The 20,786-nt window shown below is 34.7% G+C and overlaps 1 protein-coding gene across 1 annotated transcript in view; it reads right to left on the reverse strand.

Annotated features, from left to right (window-relative positions):
• Fhl5 (four and a half LIM domains 5) overlaps positions 1-20,786 on the reverse strand; it is a 41,916-nt gene that overhangs the window by 10,014 nt on the left and 11,116 nt on the right. Inside the window, exons 2-4 of the mRNA XM_027928385.2 lie at positions 3,118-3,288; positions 2,041-2,215; positions 796-965 (exon numbers count right to left, since the gene is read on the reverse strand). Coding sequence (XP_027784186.2) covers positions 796-965; positions 2,041-2,215; positions 3,118-3,276 — 504 coding nt within the window. The 5' untranslated portion in view covers positions 3,277-3,288. The remainder of the gene's footprint in view (positions 1-795; positions 966-2,040; positions 2,216-3,117; positions 3,289-20,786) is intronic.

Below are 20,786 nucleotides of genomic sequence, written 5' to 3' on the forward strand. Positions count from 1 at the left end.
TGTCATTTTAAATTTGTAATGTCTCACAGGTCAAGACTTACTTTGAGAATATTAATATATGTTATGAAGCATGGACAGGTTTCATCAAGATTAGAGATGTGAGCCACTTTCCACATAAAAATATAGAGGGTAAAGAAGAGTTGGACAAAGTTTACCTCTGAAAAATGACTTGCTTTCTTCCTTGGAAAATATACTTTTCATGGGAAACCAACTCCCTGCATGCAACATTGAAACTGGAAGTAAAAGAACTTGAAGCTCTTAGTTTTGTTGGTGTTTTCATCTTTATCGAATTCCCCTTAAGATCTCCACAAACCTACTCTTTGAAAATGCCAAAGCTTCAAACCAAGAAGACATTTGCATTGCACAATGTGAGGAGTTAAGATCTTATCTAATTTGGTTCTTTAGTCACTCTGTGAAGCAAGTCCATATTCCTCTGAAACAGTTAACACTGAAAGGATCAAAAATTATGTCCTAAGAATTTTGTATTCAAAAAGAAATGTACTGTCTCTCAGAATGCATGAACTCATTTATAGAAGCAGTGAATGGAACTGGAATGTCAAATCACTTGAACCACTAGAAAATTAAATTCATGTTCTGGATGAAATTTTATAGCTGATAAAATATAGGTGGTCATCCTCGCTGACAGAGAGTAGTTTTGTGCATGTTGGAATTCAAAGCTAATATGAATGTATTAGACAGATATGACTGTATCAGTTCATTCCAAATATATCATGTAGAAAAAAAAAAGCAATGATACAGAAGCTTCTACAAGTTTCATCCTCTTTAGATAATTACCTTATTGCAAAAGTTGCAGTAATGAGCAAACTTCTTCTCAAAACATGGCAGGCAGTAATTTCCATTCTCTTTGGAGATCAAGGGCTTTGTGCCTATTGGCTGTAGGCAAAGCTCACACACAAAACAGGTTTCATGCCAGTAGTTTCCCTTAAACTCCATTTTGCGAGAACCTATGAAATCCAAAAATAAGAACCTGTTAGTACTAGTCAGGCATGGTTTTATTTTCTTTAGGTAAGTGTAGATCAAATTACTTAAAATACATATTTTAAACACCAAATTGAAAAATGAATTGTCCTTTTATAAAAATTACATTCTGCCAGTTTCAGAAACATCCATCTGGGGAAAGAAAAGTTAATACAGTTCAGCCTTGATGACAATGAATTATTCTTTCACTGAAAACTCCTCCAAGGACTGCATAAGGCACAATTTAGAGATGTTAAAGTATTTTAAAGGGAGAATAGGAATGGCTGCACATGGTTTAGATAAATTGGGTAATTATAATAATTACAAGGATATTAGAAATGCCCAGGGTACAACCCCCAAGATTTATATTGTATAGTTATGGCCTCTAAAATTATTTGAATCCATAATAAGAAAATGTGTGTGTGTGTGTGTGTGTGTGTGTGTGTGTGTGTGTGTGTAAAAGAGAGAACGGGGGAGGAAAGAAGGGAAGGAAGGAGGAGAGAGAGAGAAAGAATTTCAGGTCTTATGCTGCTGTCCATAGAGAGAGAGTAAAGGACCCAAATATAATGAATTCATGCTTGTCAAAAGTGGAGTGATTTACATAGAGACTTGTCTTCCCTAAAAGAAACAATGAAGACTGATCCCTGAACCAGCTTGTGTAGAGTTACAACATGATAGTTGGTCCCAATCTCCTCTGGCAGATTTTTTTTTTCCCCTTAGAACATTTGTTATGTCTCCAGGGCAATGTGTTTAAGTAGTGTTATTAACAAACAAACAAACAAACAACAACAACAAAACCCACCATTTATTCAGGTTCTGCTTGAAAATGTTATCTATGAATCAGTTTTTATTAAAATACACAGAACACTAATTTACCTGTTCAAGGATAATAAATGAACAACCTTTTTATTTTGTAAAGTACATGAAGTGAGATCAAGAGAGGAAGAAAATTGTCTTTCTCAAACCCAAGGCTTTGTGAACTGCTGTAATAGGGCACATTGTGGCCCTTAATGAAAAACACTGCAGCTTTGGTTAGACACCAGTGCTCCCAGGAGATCTTACCAGGCATGATGGTCCTTTTGCATTTGAAGCACTTAGAGGAGCACTCATTAGAATAGCACTCTGTGCACAGCAGGCGCTCATCCTTGGCAGCAAAAGGCTTTTCCACCAGAGAGTGTTTGCATTTGGTGCACTTGAAGCATCCTTCATGCCAGTGCTTTTGTTTGTAACAAAGATCCTTTGAGACAGTAAATAAAAGTTAATTAAATGTGTTTGCAATAAAGGCCATTTTATAAGACAAAACTGAACACTCATGGGACTCTAGTGCCAGTAGGTTGTTCTACTAGCTTGAGGGAAAGTTGTTATTGATACTGTTATCTATAGTGAAGAGACTGTGGAGTAATTATGAGCTACAGTCTGGGTGTTTCTTGGTTGGTCACTAAAGGAGCTGGAAAATACACTGACTTTCTGCTGTTTTTTCCTTTTGCATAGTGCAAGAGATTTTTCAGGAATTGTTTTTAATTTTTAGATTGTAATATCCCATTACACGTTGAGATTTAACTAACTAAATAAGCATACAAATAATACCACCTAATAAAAGCAAAGTTAAGAAGATGATGAAGAAGGAGAGAAAGAGAAAGAAGGAAGGAAGGAAGAAGATAATGGTGATCAATGAGCATTAAAGGAAGAATGGGTGGTATAAAGGGAGGTTTCCAAATCTTATGGGGTTTAGTGGAGCTGAGGTTGATTTTTAAGTTGGAAAGTATTAATTTTCCATCTTTACACCTCAATTATTTATATATTTATTTATACACTTGTTATTTCAGAAATAACTCAATATTTTAGCTGTGGGACTTTGGGGGAAATAGCTTAACTTTTTAAATGTTTATCATCCTAAAACACGAACTCACAAGACCATGTAAAGATTGAAGCACATGCTATATTTCACAGTAATAAGTGTCGTGACTGGAACTTCATTAGTGACAACTAAGTAATCCTTATGTAAGTATATGGAAATGTAAAAATCCTTACATAAAGTATTAGGAAAATAGAGCTAAAAGTCAACACTAATGGAATCGAAGCATTTCGAAGCATTTGCTGCTTATAATCAGTTTTTATGTGAATTGAGGTGAGACTTACCTTGGAATCTGATTCAATTGGTTCTTTGCATTCCTCACAATAGTTAGAAAAGATACGATCATAACATGAAACACAGTATGGATTATCATCCTTTAGTACATACTTCTTCCCAAGAAGTGAGGCTGTGCAGTATTGACAATCAAATTGAGCAGTCGTCATTTTGGTTTGATCCTGTGAATAAGAAAATGATTCTTAAACACAAAAGTAAAATTCTGTTTATAAATGACAATACAGTATAAATCCAACACTTGAGTGAATTTCTATTTCTTCAGCACAAATCTACTGATTTAGGAAAATTATGCTTGTAGTCATGGTGACATTTTTTTTTTAATATTTATTTTTTAGTTTTTGGCGGACACAACATCTTTGTTTGTATGTGGTGCTGAGGATCGAACCCGGGCCGCATGCACGCCAGGCGAGCGCGCTACCGCTTGAGCCACATCCCCAGCCCCATGGTGACATTTGGAGTGATTTAGGAATGGCTACTCTTTCATCTTGGCAGTTCTTGTGTGTTTTCTAAGAAAAAAATAAAAACATCAAGCCAACAGGCAGATTGTAAAAAAAAAAACATACTGTAGTAATCATGAGCTAATACGTACTTCAATAAGAATATAATGTGCGTTTACATAGGATGGCTTTACCTCAAGCATAATTCACATGACCTGTTGATAGGGTTTTTACAAACTGTCATCACTCCTTGTCTGGGAGAGTTCTGGAGGTGTGGAGGTGAAGTTTGATGTAGATGACAACAATCTTTTTGACTTAGACTTAAAGAGAAATTAATAAAAGTGCTTTGCCATTTTCTAGTCCATTTCCATTATCTAGTTCATTTATTTACTCCTTATTGGGTATCTAGTAAGGGCTCTGCACATTAATCCTAAGGTCTTCCTATACCATAACCCTCTGTTAGGATATCCTTACTTACCTGTGGCTTCAACCACCTTAAATATGCCCACGACTCCCCAAACTGGTTTCTGCTAACTTTAATCTCCTTGACTTCACCATGCAAATGTCCCACACCAAGCTGACCAAAAATCTTCTCAGTAGGTAGCATTTAGTCCCAGCCCTAGGTCTTGGACTAGGTTCTAGCAAATGTACAGATGTAGAATTGCAGGTAAAGTTTTTAATGGTAGAGAACAGCCATAGGCTTCTTCAAGACATAGGGTTAAATTAACTCATATTATGGTATGAATAAAAGCAGCAGCAGCATCTTCCACAATAAAAGCTCATGGAACACAAAGCCAGGGCTAGGATATGAATCCTAATTATTTTATAAATTTAAAAAAAAAACATTAAGAAACAGAATATGTAGATTTCAAAAGTTTTAAACTAGGCATTTAACATGAAAATTTCATTATTACCAAAAGCAGTAGCACTAATTTTCCTTTTGAAGATGGGATTTATAATTTCTGGATTTGCTGGGATATATTAGGATTCGTGAATGTTTTCTAATTATCCAATCTAGAAACTTCTTAAAATTTTAGCAAAACTAGAAGATAGGTTAATTATAGTGGTGTTTTCTAAAATTATTTTTGGTGCTCATTGGTAGTTAGTACATTTTACATCTTATTCTCATAATTTTTGCCTCATTTTAATGAAGAAGTTCCCCCAGAGTGTCTTGCTGAATGCACATTGTCATTAGTTCTTTGAATGACAGTTTTACTACATTGTTCTTCACTATAAGTGGAGAAAAGAATGAGGATTAGGAACACGTGAGTGTTTTCCCAGGAAAGATGAGAATTCAGACTAGAAAGTCCCCAATGGGACATGGCCAAAATTATCTGCAAGGAACATTGAATTCCCTATTTGATTAATTCCACAGAAATGTCCCTTCCTAGTGAATACAAACACACTCAAAGGGCTACCAAGGGCTTGGAAACAGAAGGAAAATAGATTCTCTGGGAAATTCTTAAAATAAAACTTTTCTTCATATTCACAGTGATCAATGTTTACTCCAAAAGTGAGATAAGGTAAGTAGTTTTGACTTTCATTACTTAATATGGAACATGTCATTTTCATTATTAATATTTAATTTTAAATGTATACAATAGCACCATGAGAATGGCCTCTCAGGGGTTGGGAACTACCAGACCCCTTCCATTTTGTAAGACATTTTGTATATTACATGACAAAACAAATAAAAGAACCCCAAAGTGGTAGTATTTCAATGGTTTATTTCAAACAACACTTTAAGCACTACAGTGTCATAATGCCTGATCTCATTTAGTGATTAGATCAGAATTCTAAATATAAGGCCATTTGGTCCTTCCTTTATCTCCATCCTAATATGCTTTGCTCCATAGGAAATTCTTAACAAAATGGAACACATGTCTTCATTTTTTAAAAGGCAAAGATCACTTCTTATTCCATTCTGTTTTGTTACTGCAACATCAGGGAGTTGGGCAGGGTGAAAGCAGAATCAGGTCCACTACTAAAAACCTTGTAAATTTGCATTTATGGGACTGTACAGTGACAGCAGGCATTGGTTCATGTCAACAGTTCTTGAATGTTTACTCAGTGGTATTGAACTCTCTGTCTTTAAGAAGTCTCTGTTCTCTTAGCTTCTGTATTACTTACCTTAATGATAGTGGATGGAATTGAGGAAGAGAACACACTGAATGTTTACTCTCTTCTTGGTGGAAAAAAAATGCACTAAGAAAATCAGTCCTCATTTTCATGTCATTTAACTATAGAGTTATACTTTCAAATAGAGTTTCTTAAAATTACAGGTGTCATAACTATATAAACATTATAACTGTAGGTGAACAAATTCTATTAGAATCATGTAGAATTCATAGGGAACTAAAAGAAAGTAAGGAGAGACTTCCCTAGGAAGACTTTAAGGAAATTAAACTATTGGAAATCTGATGGGAAGGAAGGAAGGAGGAAAGGGTAGAAAGGAGGAGGCAGGGAAGGAAGGAGGGAAGGAAGGAAGACATCACTCTCATTGTATCAAGGAAGAAGAAAGATAGTGGGAGAATGACATAGAATCTCATCTGAAGCTGGATAATGGTAGTCTTGAGGTCAGATTCTCACCTGGGTATTTTAAGGATAAAGGAAGACTTTGAAACTTCAAAGCCTTTTAAAGCTCTTTGGACCTTTAATTGGGGAAGGGAGATAAAATGTTTTAATCAGCTTATTGCTGCTGTGACCAAAAGACCTGAGAAGAACAGTCTTAGAGGAGGAAGTTTATTTGGTGCTTGCTATTTCAGAGGTCTCAGTCCATAGATGACTGACTCTGTTGCTCTTGGCCTGAGCAGAATACCACTGTGGAATGGTGTAGAAGAGGAAAGCAACTCAGGACATGGAAATCAGGAAGCAGAGAAAGTGGGCTCCACTTACCAGGGACAACATATAAACCCCAAAGGCGTATTTCCAGTGACCTATCTCCTCCAACCATTCCCTACCTGCCTACAATTACCACCCAATTGGTTAGGTTACAACTCTCATAATCTAATCATTTCACTTCTGAATGTTCTTGTATCATCTCACAGATGATCTTTGGGGGGAATCTCATATTCAAAACACAAGAGTATGATTTTTTTCCAACCAAGTCACTTTTAAAAAATATTTTTAGTTGTAGATGGACACAATATCCTTATTTATTTTTATGTGGTACTGAGGATTGAACCCAGTGCCTCATATGTATGAGGCAAGCACTCTACCATTGAGCTACAGCCCCAGCCCCTAAGTCATTTTTAAAATCCAATTATTTTCTAATTATCATTTTGCATTCTTTTTTCTTCTTTATCCCTAATGTAAACATTTTTAAGTACTCAGGGAATAACAGTATCTAGAAGGCAGGTCAAGACCTGTTTTTGATCATTACCTAACAGGTGAAGCTGTAGGAAAGAGGAGGAGGACTATGTAGTTTTTGTCTCAGGGATCTAAACGTTAATTTGTGAAGATCAGAATTTTTATCATATGGTTCATATGGTGGTTTTAGAAGATTGATTTAGAGATGCACTAATATATCAAAAGAACATGTGAGGAAAGAACAATTCAGAAATCAGCAAAAATAGACTTGGCTTTGTTTTTCCAGGTCCTTCCTTTGTATTTTTAGATTTCTACCTAAAATAATGTGAGTTCATTGGCAATAGTTTCCATATCCAAGAATGTTGCTTAGGTATTATTTTCTAAACAAAATATCATTTTGTGTTGCTATATTTTATAGTGGGTTAATGCTAAGAAGGCTAATGCATGATCGGTCTGTCCACTTACATTTTTACTATGCTTTGCAGAACAGATTTCATAACTCAAGGGCATGTCAAGAAGAAGAGAGACAAGGACTAGATGCTGGGCTTTTTATCTTTAATATTCTTGCAAGGCACACACCATTCATTTATTCAAGTATTTGATGAACATGTAAAGTATATGTTATTTGCAAAGTAATCTGCTGGAAGCTGTGAAGGATGTAAAAATGCATTAGACTCACATCCCATCTTTAGAGAGTTTATAATATAGTAGGAAGAGTAGAACATTTTAATATATCACTAAAGTTAAAAAGTGATAAGGAGAAATGAAAAGTTATAAACATTTTGAGTTGTGTTTCTACCCATTAGAAGAATTTCTAAAATTTCTAAGGTGCACGCACCCGTATCCCAAACCAATAAATCAATTTTGGGAGGCAGAGATGAAAACTAAGAATCTTTTGGTTTTTAAGTGGTGTTTTACTGTTCAGTGAGGGTTGAAAACTACCAGTACAGAGGAGGGGAAGAACACTTATTTTTAGCTAGCAAAAATTCAGCAACAACCTGGAGAAATGGCATTTGAATACATTGTGAGGTAGATATTATGATGGGCCTTCCTGATCTTGGCTCTAACTCTGATTGTTAGAGATCGTAGAGCTAAAATCTTCTCCTGGATTTTCAGATTGAGTGAGTGCTTGGGAGGCAAATTTGACTCTATTAATTAGAAACACACGTGAAAATTGGAAGGTAGATGAGAAATCAAAGGTGTGTTCTTGCTGTTGCTTGTGCTCGTAAACTAGGTTCCATAATGTGAGTGGTTTCTACCCATTCATTATACCTGGAGTCAGTTTTACAGGGTTCCATGACTTGTATTTGGCTGTGAGAGACAGCTGTGGTACTGGTGTTGGAAGCAGCAATATCAACATTCAGATTCCCAACCTCTGAATCACAAGAAACAGATATTGAAGTGGGAAAGTATAGTCTCTACTACACTTGGATAGATATTGGAAACACTGAAATGCTATATAACACTCTTGTTTCCTGAAAGTTGGGTACGGTATTAACTACCATATGTGTATAATCTTATATTAATCTTTACACTCATCCCTGAAGTATTTTACTATTATTCTAATTTGACAGATGAGAATCCACACTTAGGTCAAGATTATTTGACTGTTGAAAACACAGAATTCTAGGATTTAAAAACTACACCTGTTAAAACTGAGGCCCAGGATTTTTTTCTTCTTTTTTTCTTGCAGTACTGGGGATTGAAACCAGAAGTGTTCTACCACTGAGCTACATCCGCAGCCCTTTTTATTTCTATTTTCTATTTTGGACAGGGTCTCACTAAGTTGCAACTATTCTTGCCTCAGCCTCTAGAATAGTTGGAATTACAGCTGCAGGCTCATGATTAGCCAGTGCAAACCTTTCTTTTCTTGGAGATGTTGGGAAGGGTATTTGAGATGGAGTAACAGAATTAGGAAGGGCACTTATATTTGTAAATGTGAGACACACATGAACAATAATAATTAATTTATTCTAAGTGGTTCACAGAGCATGAGAAGGTAAGTGTTGGAGGACAAGTTTGAAAAGGTAGCAGGCACGGGCATCTATAGCTTAAGTTTCAATCTATAGTTAAATTTTGTCTGAGGACAAAATATAATCATTGATGATTTAAAATAGGTACACGGCTTGCTTTGAGCTGAAGTTATGAAAATTTAGCAGAAAGAGTCATCCTGGGATTTTACATAGGTTTCTCATAGGATCAGTGTGCCCTTAATAGGAGTTGGGAACATGGAAAGGAAACTAGTTGGGAGGCAAGATTAATTTAGATTAGGTACTTTAAAATTGGGGAACTGAACTAGAGGGGTATTGAGCTGTATGTCCAAAAAATTAGGCTGGAGTGTCATATTAGAATAAGAAATTTAGCTGTTTTTCTTAGTTAAACTCCATAACAGTTGGTGAGATGCAATGGTATGACGTTGAAGGAAACCATCAAAGAAAGCTATAGCATAGACAAAGGTAAAAGATGGACTCATGAAAAAATGCATGTTATATTATAGACAAGAGATAAAGCAGATGAAGTAAAGAGTCACATGATATTGTGAAAGATGAAGGAAATAAGAACTTTGAGAATGGATATTAATGCCAATTAAGTGTCACCAGGAGGTAAATAGTGTCTTTAAAACAGCAGTTCAGTAAACATCAGCTGATGTCAGATTTCACAGGTATAAAGTACATGAGGAGGCCACATTTCTGACAATTCAGAAAACTGTTTATAGAACAGTACTCCTAAGAATGAAAAACAAAATAAAATGCACTGCTAAACTGGCAGAAGAGTTAACAAAATTCTCAGAGGCTAAAAACAAAAGGAAAGTAGGAAGCTAGAAAGGTTAACAATCTCTATCTCCTTCAGGTGCATTCTGAGCCAAGATGATCTTGGTATTCACATTTAAGAAATTCTACCAATTGAAGTTGAAAACCCTTAGGTTTCAGCTTAAAGACTTAGTCTAAAATGAAACTGGGTTGGTACTGTGATGGTATCTGGCATAAGCAGAAGAAATTCCTCTGTGAAAGAATGCCCCAGTCTAGCCAACCTGCTTCCAGTTCACACACATAAATTTTCATTGAACATGAGCTCACAATAACTAAAAGCAATGAAAAGAAGCAGAATGAGTAAAATCCATAAAAGAAAATAAATAAATAAAGCACCAGAAAAAAGTGATTCTGCATGAGAAATAAGACACAAAAATGTAAAATAATTATATTTAACATGTTCAAAGACATGAGTGAGTATTATACATAGAAAATTTCAGAATAAAAATGAGTAGGCAGATTTTCCAAAGAACCAATAAAAGTAAAAAATATTTAAAAATCATTAAAATAAAATTTAAACATTCAAATGCAGATTAAAATCAGTTAAAGGAAAACTTAATAAACTTAAGGATAAAATTAAAGAAATACTACAAAATATAGCACAGAGGGAAAAAGAAAAAATATAAAATAAATGCTGAAGGATCTGAAAGACAAAGTAAAGGGATTTGAACTAAGTCCTTACATAAGACAATAGAGAAAATAAAGACTATGTAAAGGCTGGAAATAGAATTGAACTACAAAAACTTAATGAATGACAAAATGCCTAGATTCAGAAAGAAATACCTAGCTGATATCATGAAAGGAAACATTAGAATAAAGCTGCTACACTACAAAGACAGAGGATCTTAAAACATCCAAAGGGAGAAAGCATACTATGTTCAAATAATCATATTTTCAGATAACTTAACAGCAATAATGAAAGCCAGGAATAAAGCTAAGAAAAATAGATAAGTTCTAGACCTGCATACTCTGTGGAGCTGACTTAAAGAATATGATGAAACACAAACATATTTAGGGTGGCAAAAACTGTTTATCAGCAAAATATGCTCAGTAAAGGCAATTCTAAAGGTTGTTCTTAAAAAAAAATTAAAAAGGAAACTCTCCAAAGGAAGGTTGAAGAACATGATTGCAATAGAGAAAATAAGGAGGAAAAAAATTGGTTAACACGCAGTTGCATATAAAAATACTGGCAGTATAAAACAACTATCTTTAGAGTTTAAAGGACACAATATTTTACTTGGCAAAATAGCATGTAATGAGGAAAGAGTTGATTGTTTTTATATTATTTGGTAAGAAAATAAAATGAGTAATATTGGTCATTTTTCTTGTTAAAATTTTTTCATTTCTCATACAGAATCACTTTGTTTTTGGTGCTTTATTTATTTATTTTCTTTGGTATATTTTGGTGTATTTATTTTGGTGTATTTTATTGTTTATTTCCATTGCTTTTAGTTGTTCAATGAACATTTATATGTGTTAGGCACATTATGTTTTATATAGTTAGCTCTAAAAATAGAAATGGAAATAAGTGAAACAAAATCAACATTTCTTTTGGAAAAGAAAAGTATAACACTGGGATATCACAAAATAAGAAGATACATTTTAAATCTAAATTAAAAAAATGTCAGGGAGGAAACTCTTCTCATAGAAGACAAAGATATTCCAATGATAATCCTAAAGTAAATAATGCAACCAATCTTAGTTCAAATCCTAGGAAATTCTAATCAGCTTCAGCTAAGGTTTGGGCAGAAAGGTAAATAGTATTAACTGAGTACTGTGTGAAATCAGAGGTCAACTTAATTTGATATTATAGTGAACTCAGTGCAAACACCAAAAGATTATCTCCTTCCCTTAGGATGTGACAAATAAGGATTGCACCCTATGGGGAAAAGTCAGACAAAAATTGTACATGCATCTCCAATGTCTGGTAGGCAAAGCAAAACAGCACCTCATCCCCAACAACAACAATAAAATACTACCAGCAAGTGTGGTATATTGGTGTATTTGGGTGTGTGTGTGTGTGTGTGTGTGTGTGAGAGAGAGAGAGAGAGAGAGAGAGAGAGAGAGAGAGAGAGATTTTACAAGCTGCCTTTGTAACTTATACAGAAATACAGAAGTTCAAGAACAGCCAAATTCCAGATGAACAAGAAACAAGATGGGAATACTTTCAGAATCAGCCATCAATGCACAGTATGGTCTGAATACAGGGTTTGACACATTACTGCTACAAAATGGAGAGCTCAGCAACAAATCCATAATCTATCCATCCAAGGGACACAGTGATGGATGATGAGAGATAGGAATGTTTTTTCCAGTAAATGGTGTTAGGTTAACCATATTTCCATAGGAAAAAGATTGATACTAGATTAGTACTTCACATCATATATGAAAATCATTTACACTAGGTTATAGATCTCAAGGTTAAGAGATCTTTGAGAATATAGGCTGTTTCACAAACTTGTAGTATAAAAGATTTGTTAAACAGACAGAAAAAGGACTTGCCATATTGGGACTATTTAGTAGATTAGACAAAATTAAAGAACCTGTGTTTTTCAAAACAAAGTTAAGAGTGAAAATGAGCTACAGATTCATAGAGGCTACTGCAAGTCATTAATCAACAAAGAGCTCATATCCAGAATACAAAGCAATAAGGAAGAAATGGACAACTGAATAAACATGCAAAAGACCTGAATAGATTCATAAAAGGAAAAACTAAATGGCTAAAATATGGACATGTTCTCCATTAATAATCATTGAAAGATAATTAACAAGCTCCTCTATACAAAGTGAATATACAAATATGAATGCAATTACTAGAGACCACATTAGGAATAATGCACGAGCCATAGCAAGAAATAGTCTGAATACCCATTAAAGAAAAAATGGATAAGTAAATGGAAGAAGGGTCATACAACATATTGCCATATGGCGATGAAAGTAGATGAGCTATGGATACCCTCCTCACTACAAAAGAACTTCACAATATTGAGTGGGAAAAGTTGGCTGCAGCAGAGTATGTACATATGAATGTCATTTATATAAAGTTCTGAATCAGCGAAAATTGATTATTAGTGATTATAAATACTGTGAAGGGTTTTTAAAAAAGTGTGTTGATATAAACAAAATACTTAGGATGCAATTTAAAAAGATCTAATTTCTTAAGTTAAAAAAGCATAGGGAAGTTGGACAGAGGATTTTGAAGATATCAGGAATGCTTGGTTCCTTAAACTAGATTGTTATTTCCTTTATTATACATATATATTCTTTTCTATGTATGTCATTTTTTAAAAAGCTTTTAAAAATTAACAGATGCCAAATCAGGAGAAATTGTATGTATTAAACCATCCTGTCATTTTGTTTTGTTTTCATATAATAATCCAATGAACACATAGCACGCCTAGGAAAGGGTTTTGCATGATGATACTGCTCATGGAAGTTTCTAGTAGGGAAGATGTTGAGATGTTTGTTAACTGCATAGAAGAATCAAATGCTGAGGGAGATTGCAGATGCAAGGAAGAGGAAAGGGAGACAATGATGTTCTTTCTCCTCTATCCTGTCTCCCCTTTCCTTTGTCCCATCTTCCCCTTCTCCCTTTCCCCTCTTTCTCTTTTCTCTCTCAATACTCAGTTAACATATAACAGTGCAAAGCAAAGACATAGTTCCAATATGAAAATTTTTAGTCAATGTGGTATCAAGCAAATCAAGGACTACCTGTATGTGTCTTAATTACTTTCTGATCATAAACACAAGTTTATAAAATAAGAGAGCTTCTTTTGTCTTATAGTGTAGTTGAAATGTACTAGTCTATAAATTTCCAATAATGGATCTTTGCTGATATGCTTTTAAGGAATTTTATTTCTTTGTGTCATAGCTTTAGGGAGTTCAATTATCATATATTCTTTATTCTGAATGCCAATTATAAGTTACTATATTGATTTGATTAGTTCTTTTTTTGTTTCCAGTGGAGGTAATATACTATATAAAATAATCACATTGATCATGTTTCTTACAATAGAGGAAATGGTAGAGCAAATGCTACTTAAGATTACTTTTATCTCTAAAACATGATCTGTAAGTTTTATTAATAGATGCAAATAATGCCTTAACTATTACTTTTGCACATACGGAAAAGTACACTGTTCTTCAATTTAAAGTCTTGTGGGCTTTTGTGGCTTAATTTTCATCTGCTGTTTCAAAGTAGCTTCACTTGTAAAAATATGCTGTGTTCATCTGGAAGTGCTGCATGGCTCTTCCAATTGCCCATTCTGGTCTTTCATTGATTCTGCAGATTTATTTTTGCTTTCCTTTAGGGATGAACTTGAAAGGATTTAAATATAAATGTTGTAAGGAATATTAAAAATGCTGCTGGAAAATGTTAGTGCAATATTTTGAAATCTGAAATTTGTCTGATTTACAAAACTTTGGAGATGGAGACTAGATGAAAAATCTTTAGCTATTCTGGGTCTTTTATTTTTCCAGATGAATTTCATTTTTCTAATTCTATGAGGAATGTCATTGTGATTTTGATTGGAATTGCATTAAATCTGCATAGTGCTTTTGGTAGTATGGTCATTTTGACAATATTAATTCTGCCTATCCAAGAACAAGGGAGATCTTTCCATCTTCTAAGGTCTTCTTTAATTTCTTTCTTTAGTGTTCTCTAGTTTTTGTTGTAGGGTCTTTCACCTCTTTCATTAAGTTTATTCCCAAGTATTTTTTTTTTTTGAGGCTATTGTAAATGAGGTAGTTTTCCTTGTTTCCATTTTGAGGATTTGTCACTGGCATACAGAAATGCATTTGATTTATGGGTGTTGATTTTTATATCCTGCTACATTGCTGAATTCATTTACTAATTCTAGAAGTTTTCTGGTGGAACTTTTTGGATCTTCTTGGTACAGAATAATATCATCAGCAAATAGTGCTAATTTGAGTTCTTATTTTCCTATGTGTATCCCTTTAATTTCTTTTGTCTAATTGCTCTGGCCAGTGTTTCAAGAACTATGTTAAATAGAAGTGGTGAAAGAAGTTTTTGAGGGAGTGCCTTCAATTTTTCTCCATTTTGAATGATGTTGGACTGGAGCTTAGCATAGATAGCATTTATGATGTTGAGATATGTTCCTGTTACCCCTAATTTTTCTAGTGTTTTGAATATGAAGGGGTGCTGTATTTTGTCAAATGCTTTTTTTCTAATGTTTTCTCTGATATAAGGAGGCTGATTCATAGTGGGGTGTGGGGAGGGGGAGCATAGAAGGAATAGAGGAACTCTAGATAGGGCAGAGGGGTGGGAGGGGAAGGGAGGGGGTTAGAAATGTTGGTACAAGTATGAAGAGACAAATTGGTGTAAATACACTTTGTATACAACCAGAAATATGAAAAAAATGGGCTCTAATGTATAATAAGAATTGTAATGCATTCTACTGTCATATATAAATTTAAAAATTAATTAAAAAATCTTAGTTTGAACACACTTAACTGGATTTACCTAGGTTGTTTTCTCATTTAGGATTTTAGTGAATATTGTTGCTGTAAGAGCAGGGAGGTGGCTGATGTCAAAGGCATTATTGAAGTCTCATTGACCAAGGTTGCTCTAAAAGGTGGCAGCTGTTCCTTCTCCTCTCTACTTGCACTCCTGCACATGTTCTTTGGGTACTCCATTCCATTCACCTCAGAAGCATCTCGTAAATCTTAGTTTAGTCCCTCTTCGCGTCTCTAATGGACCTACAGGCTTACACTGAACTAAAGATTTTATTAAACGCCTTACTGTATTGTGGAGAAACAAGCAAATGTCTATTACATGTCTGTATTCTCTGCTGATAAACCCAATTTCCCCTAGGAATCCTAGAACATCTTGCTCAATGCTTAAGAAAAATCTCAGATGAGCTGGTGATACACACCTGTAGTCTTGGCTACCAGAAAGGCCAAGGCAGAAGATTGAAAGTTTCAGGCCCAGCCTAGGCAATTTAGTGAGACCCTGTCCCAAAATAAAAATTAAAAAAGGACTAGTATGTAGCTTAGTGTTTGTGCACTTGCCTAACAAGTATGAAGCCCTGGGTTTAATTCCCAAGTATCCCCCTCCCCCAAATCTTTCCCAGACTCATCATTTTCTTTCCCTTGTGAAAAAATTCTTAACAGCTTTTGTTTGACTTTAAAACAAAATCTAAACCCAATTATGTAGCACAGAGTACTTTTACTATATTCTCTACTCTCTTTTCTTATGTTCTACATTTCCAGCCCTGCACTGTTCAACACCTGTGCTTTAGCAACTTTCAGTGACTTCCTCTTCTTCAAATACTCTATGGCCCTTTATGCCTTTCTACCATCACCCATGACTTTCCTTCTGTCTGTAATGCATTTCTCCTTGTTGCCCATCTACCTTGATGGATGTTTCTTTTCATCAATCAAGGTCCAGTTACAAATCCTTTTCTTTGTAGCACTTTCATATTTCCCAGGACACAGTAACTGCTCAGGGTTAAGTTGATCTTTTTTTTTTCTTTCTTTCTGTGTTTTGTTACAGTTGTTTAGTTCTATGTGTGTCTCTTTCACTGGATTGTTAGCTCTCAAGGGTGGAGGACATCACCTAATCACTTACTTTGTCTGTGTCTCTCAGGAGTTATAGCAGAATCTCAGTATAAGTTTTGCAGCTGAATAAATGAATGCACGGAAAACTTGAAGTCTAAGACCAGTAGTAATGAAAGCATATATACAAAGGGGATTTTATTGATAGAATAAAAGATAAAGGCTTGAAAAGAAAAGAATTAAGAATTTGCATGCAGTGTGTTCACTGGAATATTGAATTAATTCACACATACTATACATGTGGCAGATATGTCAAAGAACTGAGAATAAATAGAGGACAGCAGGTAGAGCCTCAGTGTCTGCCAAGGTGCAAAGAGTTTCTTTACCATTCCTGGAGAGTGGCTGAAGAAGACAGCTCAAGTGCCCTTTGAACACCAACTGAAGAAGATAACTTAGCCTACAGATGTAGGCTGCTGATTGTTTAGTACTATTAATAGGGTTTTCTCTCAACTTGGGGCACCAAAGAGCTTCGATTAAACAGTTTTTGAAGTGCTTGATGAGACACTTCAATTCTCTGTTGAAAGTGGTATTGGCCTTCCCAGGTCTGTGCACAGGGCTTTGGAACTACTGTGTCTTTATTGGATGACAAGGACAGTGTCCTCTGCGGTTCATGGTGGTAGCTCCAGTGTTTTTGATGTAATGAGTGGCCAAATTTGATAATATTTTGGGGAGTTAAGTGAAATACATGAGGGAAATAAATCCTCCACATTTATTACTAGTCTGAATATGACAAGCCAGAGGGAATAAGTAGGTTTTGAGGAAGAAAAAAAATTCACATACTTCAAATCTATGGAGGTGTTATAATAACTAGTAAATAGGGATCTACTTTTAGGTTTCCCTTTCTTCTTTTATTCTGTTTCTGAGGGTGAGGTGGAGTGGAGCTGTGTGTACCTCCTTATTTATTTTTTTTGCTGATAACCAGAGACTGAGAAAAGTACTGAGCTAGAAATCAGAAGCTGCAGATTCTTGCCCCGGATGCTTCAGCACTTGCATACAATTTGCTCTGTTTTAGAAGCCAATTAACTTTTCTGGCCCTTATTTTTTTTTAAGTATAAAATGAGAACAATATTAGCTGCTTGTGGGCCTACACCAGGATCAAGTGGGATGTAAGAATGGAAAAGCCATAGTGAATTGTCTATAGGAACACTCGGCTTAATGCAAAACGAGCAATTGTAACTGTTGTTCACATTTTGAAGAACGAGGCTATTTTCTTTCCACTTCAAATGCTACTTTTTAAAAACTCAACAAACAATCTTAAAAATAACTAAAGCCATAACTTCAGGCCATCAATCAAAAATAACCTAAAACAAGCATCATAGAATTGTGGTGGAATGTTTGATATTAGTCTCTAGGGATATACTTGCAAGCCCAGTTTGTTGGAAGCTCAATGTCTTGTGTGGAGAGGTCGAACACAAATTCTCCTGAGAGCTGATGAACTACTCTCCCATGAAATAAAACAGCTGACTAGAGCTTTCCATCTGGTTAATTTGTTTTGTGGATACCAACAAAGAAAAAAAAAACAGCACTTCACATGATTTTTTTTTGAGATAATTCTTTCAGAATCATGCAATTATGATAGCTATTACTGAAAATAGAGGTAAATATAATTCCTAATAAGGCAGAAATGTAGAAATATTTTATCAAAACTTTGTTCTTAAAAAAAAAAAGTATGATTCTTTAAGGATGAACTGGCTTATCTAGATCTCTGCCTCTCCAGATCTAACTTCCTGCTGTTAAACCCATCGTTATGCTTGCCTCTCTTTTGATCCCAAAGGAACTAAGTCACTTCAAAGATATTGAGTCTGCCCTTCCACTCCCTGAAATCTTGTTCTGTCATTCCTGTGAAAGGTGTTTTGGAAGGGCAAATTCAGTACTTATGTTTTCTTGGGGTTTTTCACAAGACTTGTTTGAGGATTTGATTTGGTGCATGGGTTTGGTATAGACAAGAATTGAACTCAAAGACATAATTTATCTAATAGTATTTCACACAGGCTCAGCACCTGGTAGAGATAGCATATGAATCTCCAAATCAGCTCTGTTTCCTAGAGATGGACCTTGAGGACACTACAGATGTAATACAAATGAGCAAGTATTCTCCTCTCTATGTCCCTTGGAATATTCAACAAGTACTCTAAATAGTTACTTGAAATTATTAATCATGACAGGAGTTTTGTTTTTGGTTTTCCATTCTGTTTAGAGATTTCTTCATCATATTCAACTACTGCCAGAGCCTGGACACTAGGAGCTGTTTGTTCTTAGCAGTGCAGAGGGGGCTTCATTCATCTGGCTAATTAGCGTTGATTTTACCTCCTTCCCAATGCATATATATTGACACATGCAAGGTGATCTAGCAGAGTGTGATCTGTCCATTGTGGAAACTAAGATTACTGAGGAAGATTCAAACCTTTAACCCAGGCCACATCTGTAACACACATTAATTAGCTGAAAAATTTCAGAGCTTACTATTTCGTGGCTAACATCACATAAAAGATTTGCCATGGTCTGGTGAAATGCTCATTATCAGAAAGAAAGATAATGTCTTTGTATAACTTTTTTCCACTCTTGAATTTAATTTCCTGAACTGTAGAGAGATTATGAATTTATCAGTATAAGACCAAGATGGTTATTATTTTCTTGCATTCTTTCAGGTAAACAAATTTTCTTTAATAGCCAGTGATGGGAAAAAAATCAGTCCTTATGGAATTGAATCACCTTCAATGGATAAAAGATATATTCAGTTTAAACAGTTGCTTGAGAGCAGTTTTGGTTAATAATCCTTCCTCCAGGAACTTAGAGGAACTTCGCAGAGCTATCTAATCACCACACTCTATTTGATTATCTTTACACTGTATAATCTTCAAAAAATAAAAGCATATGCTATTCATAATGTAAGAGAATTAACAAAAATATTTTCTATGATTTTCTTTAAACAAATATATTTTCAAATATAATGAACAGTTTCTACTCTGCTAATGTAAGGATATCATTGGAAACTGCCCAATAAAATGAAGAGTGTACTTAATTTATACCAATTTATAATGATAGATCAGATTAAATATTCTTTATCTAATAGAGCTATAAAACAGGTTTATAAAATCCATGATTTACATAAATGACAACTTCAGTTAAAAAAATTAGGAAGAACTTTCAGCCATTCAACTAAAAGCAATAAATAAGATTTCATGATCACATAATTCTTTCCTGAGCTTATACAAGACTAACTATATAATATATTGACTTTCATGTATCCTGGCACTAGTGTGTATTAGATTCTGTTGGTTTATGATCTTCTTAAAATTCATAAAACTTAAGGATGAGAGAAGAGCTCATTTCTGGGCCTTCTGAAGTAAGAAGAGCCTATTAAGATGCTAGCCTTTTAATTCTAAGATGTATGAGGGCATATTCAGAAACTGTATTATTTGTAACATGCTTAATGAAAACCTTTCATGTTTCTTAAATATGTTTTGAATTTTACCTCATATTATAAATCTTTTGGAGCTTGGTATATCCCTTACCACCAAAATGCGTACTCACTCAGATCAACAATTATGTCTTCCTCTTTTCTGTACTCTAATTGGAGTCACCAGTACCCAACTCTTATTGAATAATCTCTGAAAATGTCTCAAGTAAAACTGATAGTAACTTGTAAAGGATCCCTACTTTATTGAAAGTGAATATGGCTCAAGTTCAAAAGCCATCTCCTGTCTTGGAATGTTCCATTGGGGGCAATGTCCTGGTTTCTTTTGTCTAAAAGGTGCTCCACATAAGAGCATAGTGAGCAGCCTTCCCTTGATTTCTAAGTCTCCAGATACATTGTTTCTTTTCTCCCAACAAGTCTCTGGGATACATTGTTTCTTTTCCTCTAGATTTGGCAGGCCTCATCAAGGGATACCAGTATCTTACATCTTTGCAAGTCTACCAACAGTTTTGCTGATGGGTCTAGGTATAGAATATAGTTTCACCATCTCTTTACATCTTTTAAAAATCTGTTTCCAAAAACAGTGGTAATATGGAAAGTTATATTCCATGTATGTATAATATGTCAAAATACATCATATTGTCATGTATATCTAAAAAGAACAAATAAAAAAATAAAAACAGTGGTCATTGTAGCCTTTAGACTCTCATTAAGTCTGCAGAGGGCTGAGGGTGTAGTGGGACATTTTGATAACTGGAGTGCTCTCTTTGATCCTTTGCAGACCTAGGAAGGCCCCAACCTTGGCACTTTTCTGAGATCCAGCAGCCTATCTCCAAAGATCTGTCATAAGACACCACTTCTTATATTGTTGAAGTTTCAAATCTTCCTTCGAATTCTTAACTCTCAGTGAATAATTCTCATGATTTAGGGGGACTGGATCATAGTAATGCTTTATAAAACCACTCCATTATGAGATCCCACTAGGCATTTTGACAATACATAACTTGGCAAAATCCAAATGTATGTATGATTTTTAATTAGCTTGATTTAATGATTCCACATTATATTAATAAATCATGCCATCACTTTATATTTGATAGGCAATTATT

This window comes from Marmota flaviventris, chromosome 6 (genome assembly GCF_047511675.1).
Source record: "Marmota flaviventris isolate mMarFla1 chromosome 6, mMarFla1.hap1, whole genome shotgun sequence".
Taxonomy (NCBI): domain Eukaryota; kingdom Metazoa; phylum Chordata; class Mammalia; order Rodentia; family Sciuridae; genus Marmota; species Marmota flaviventris.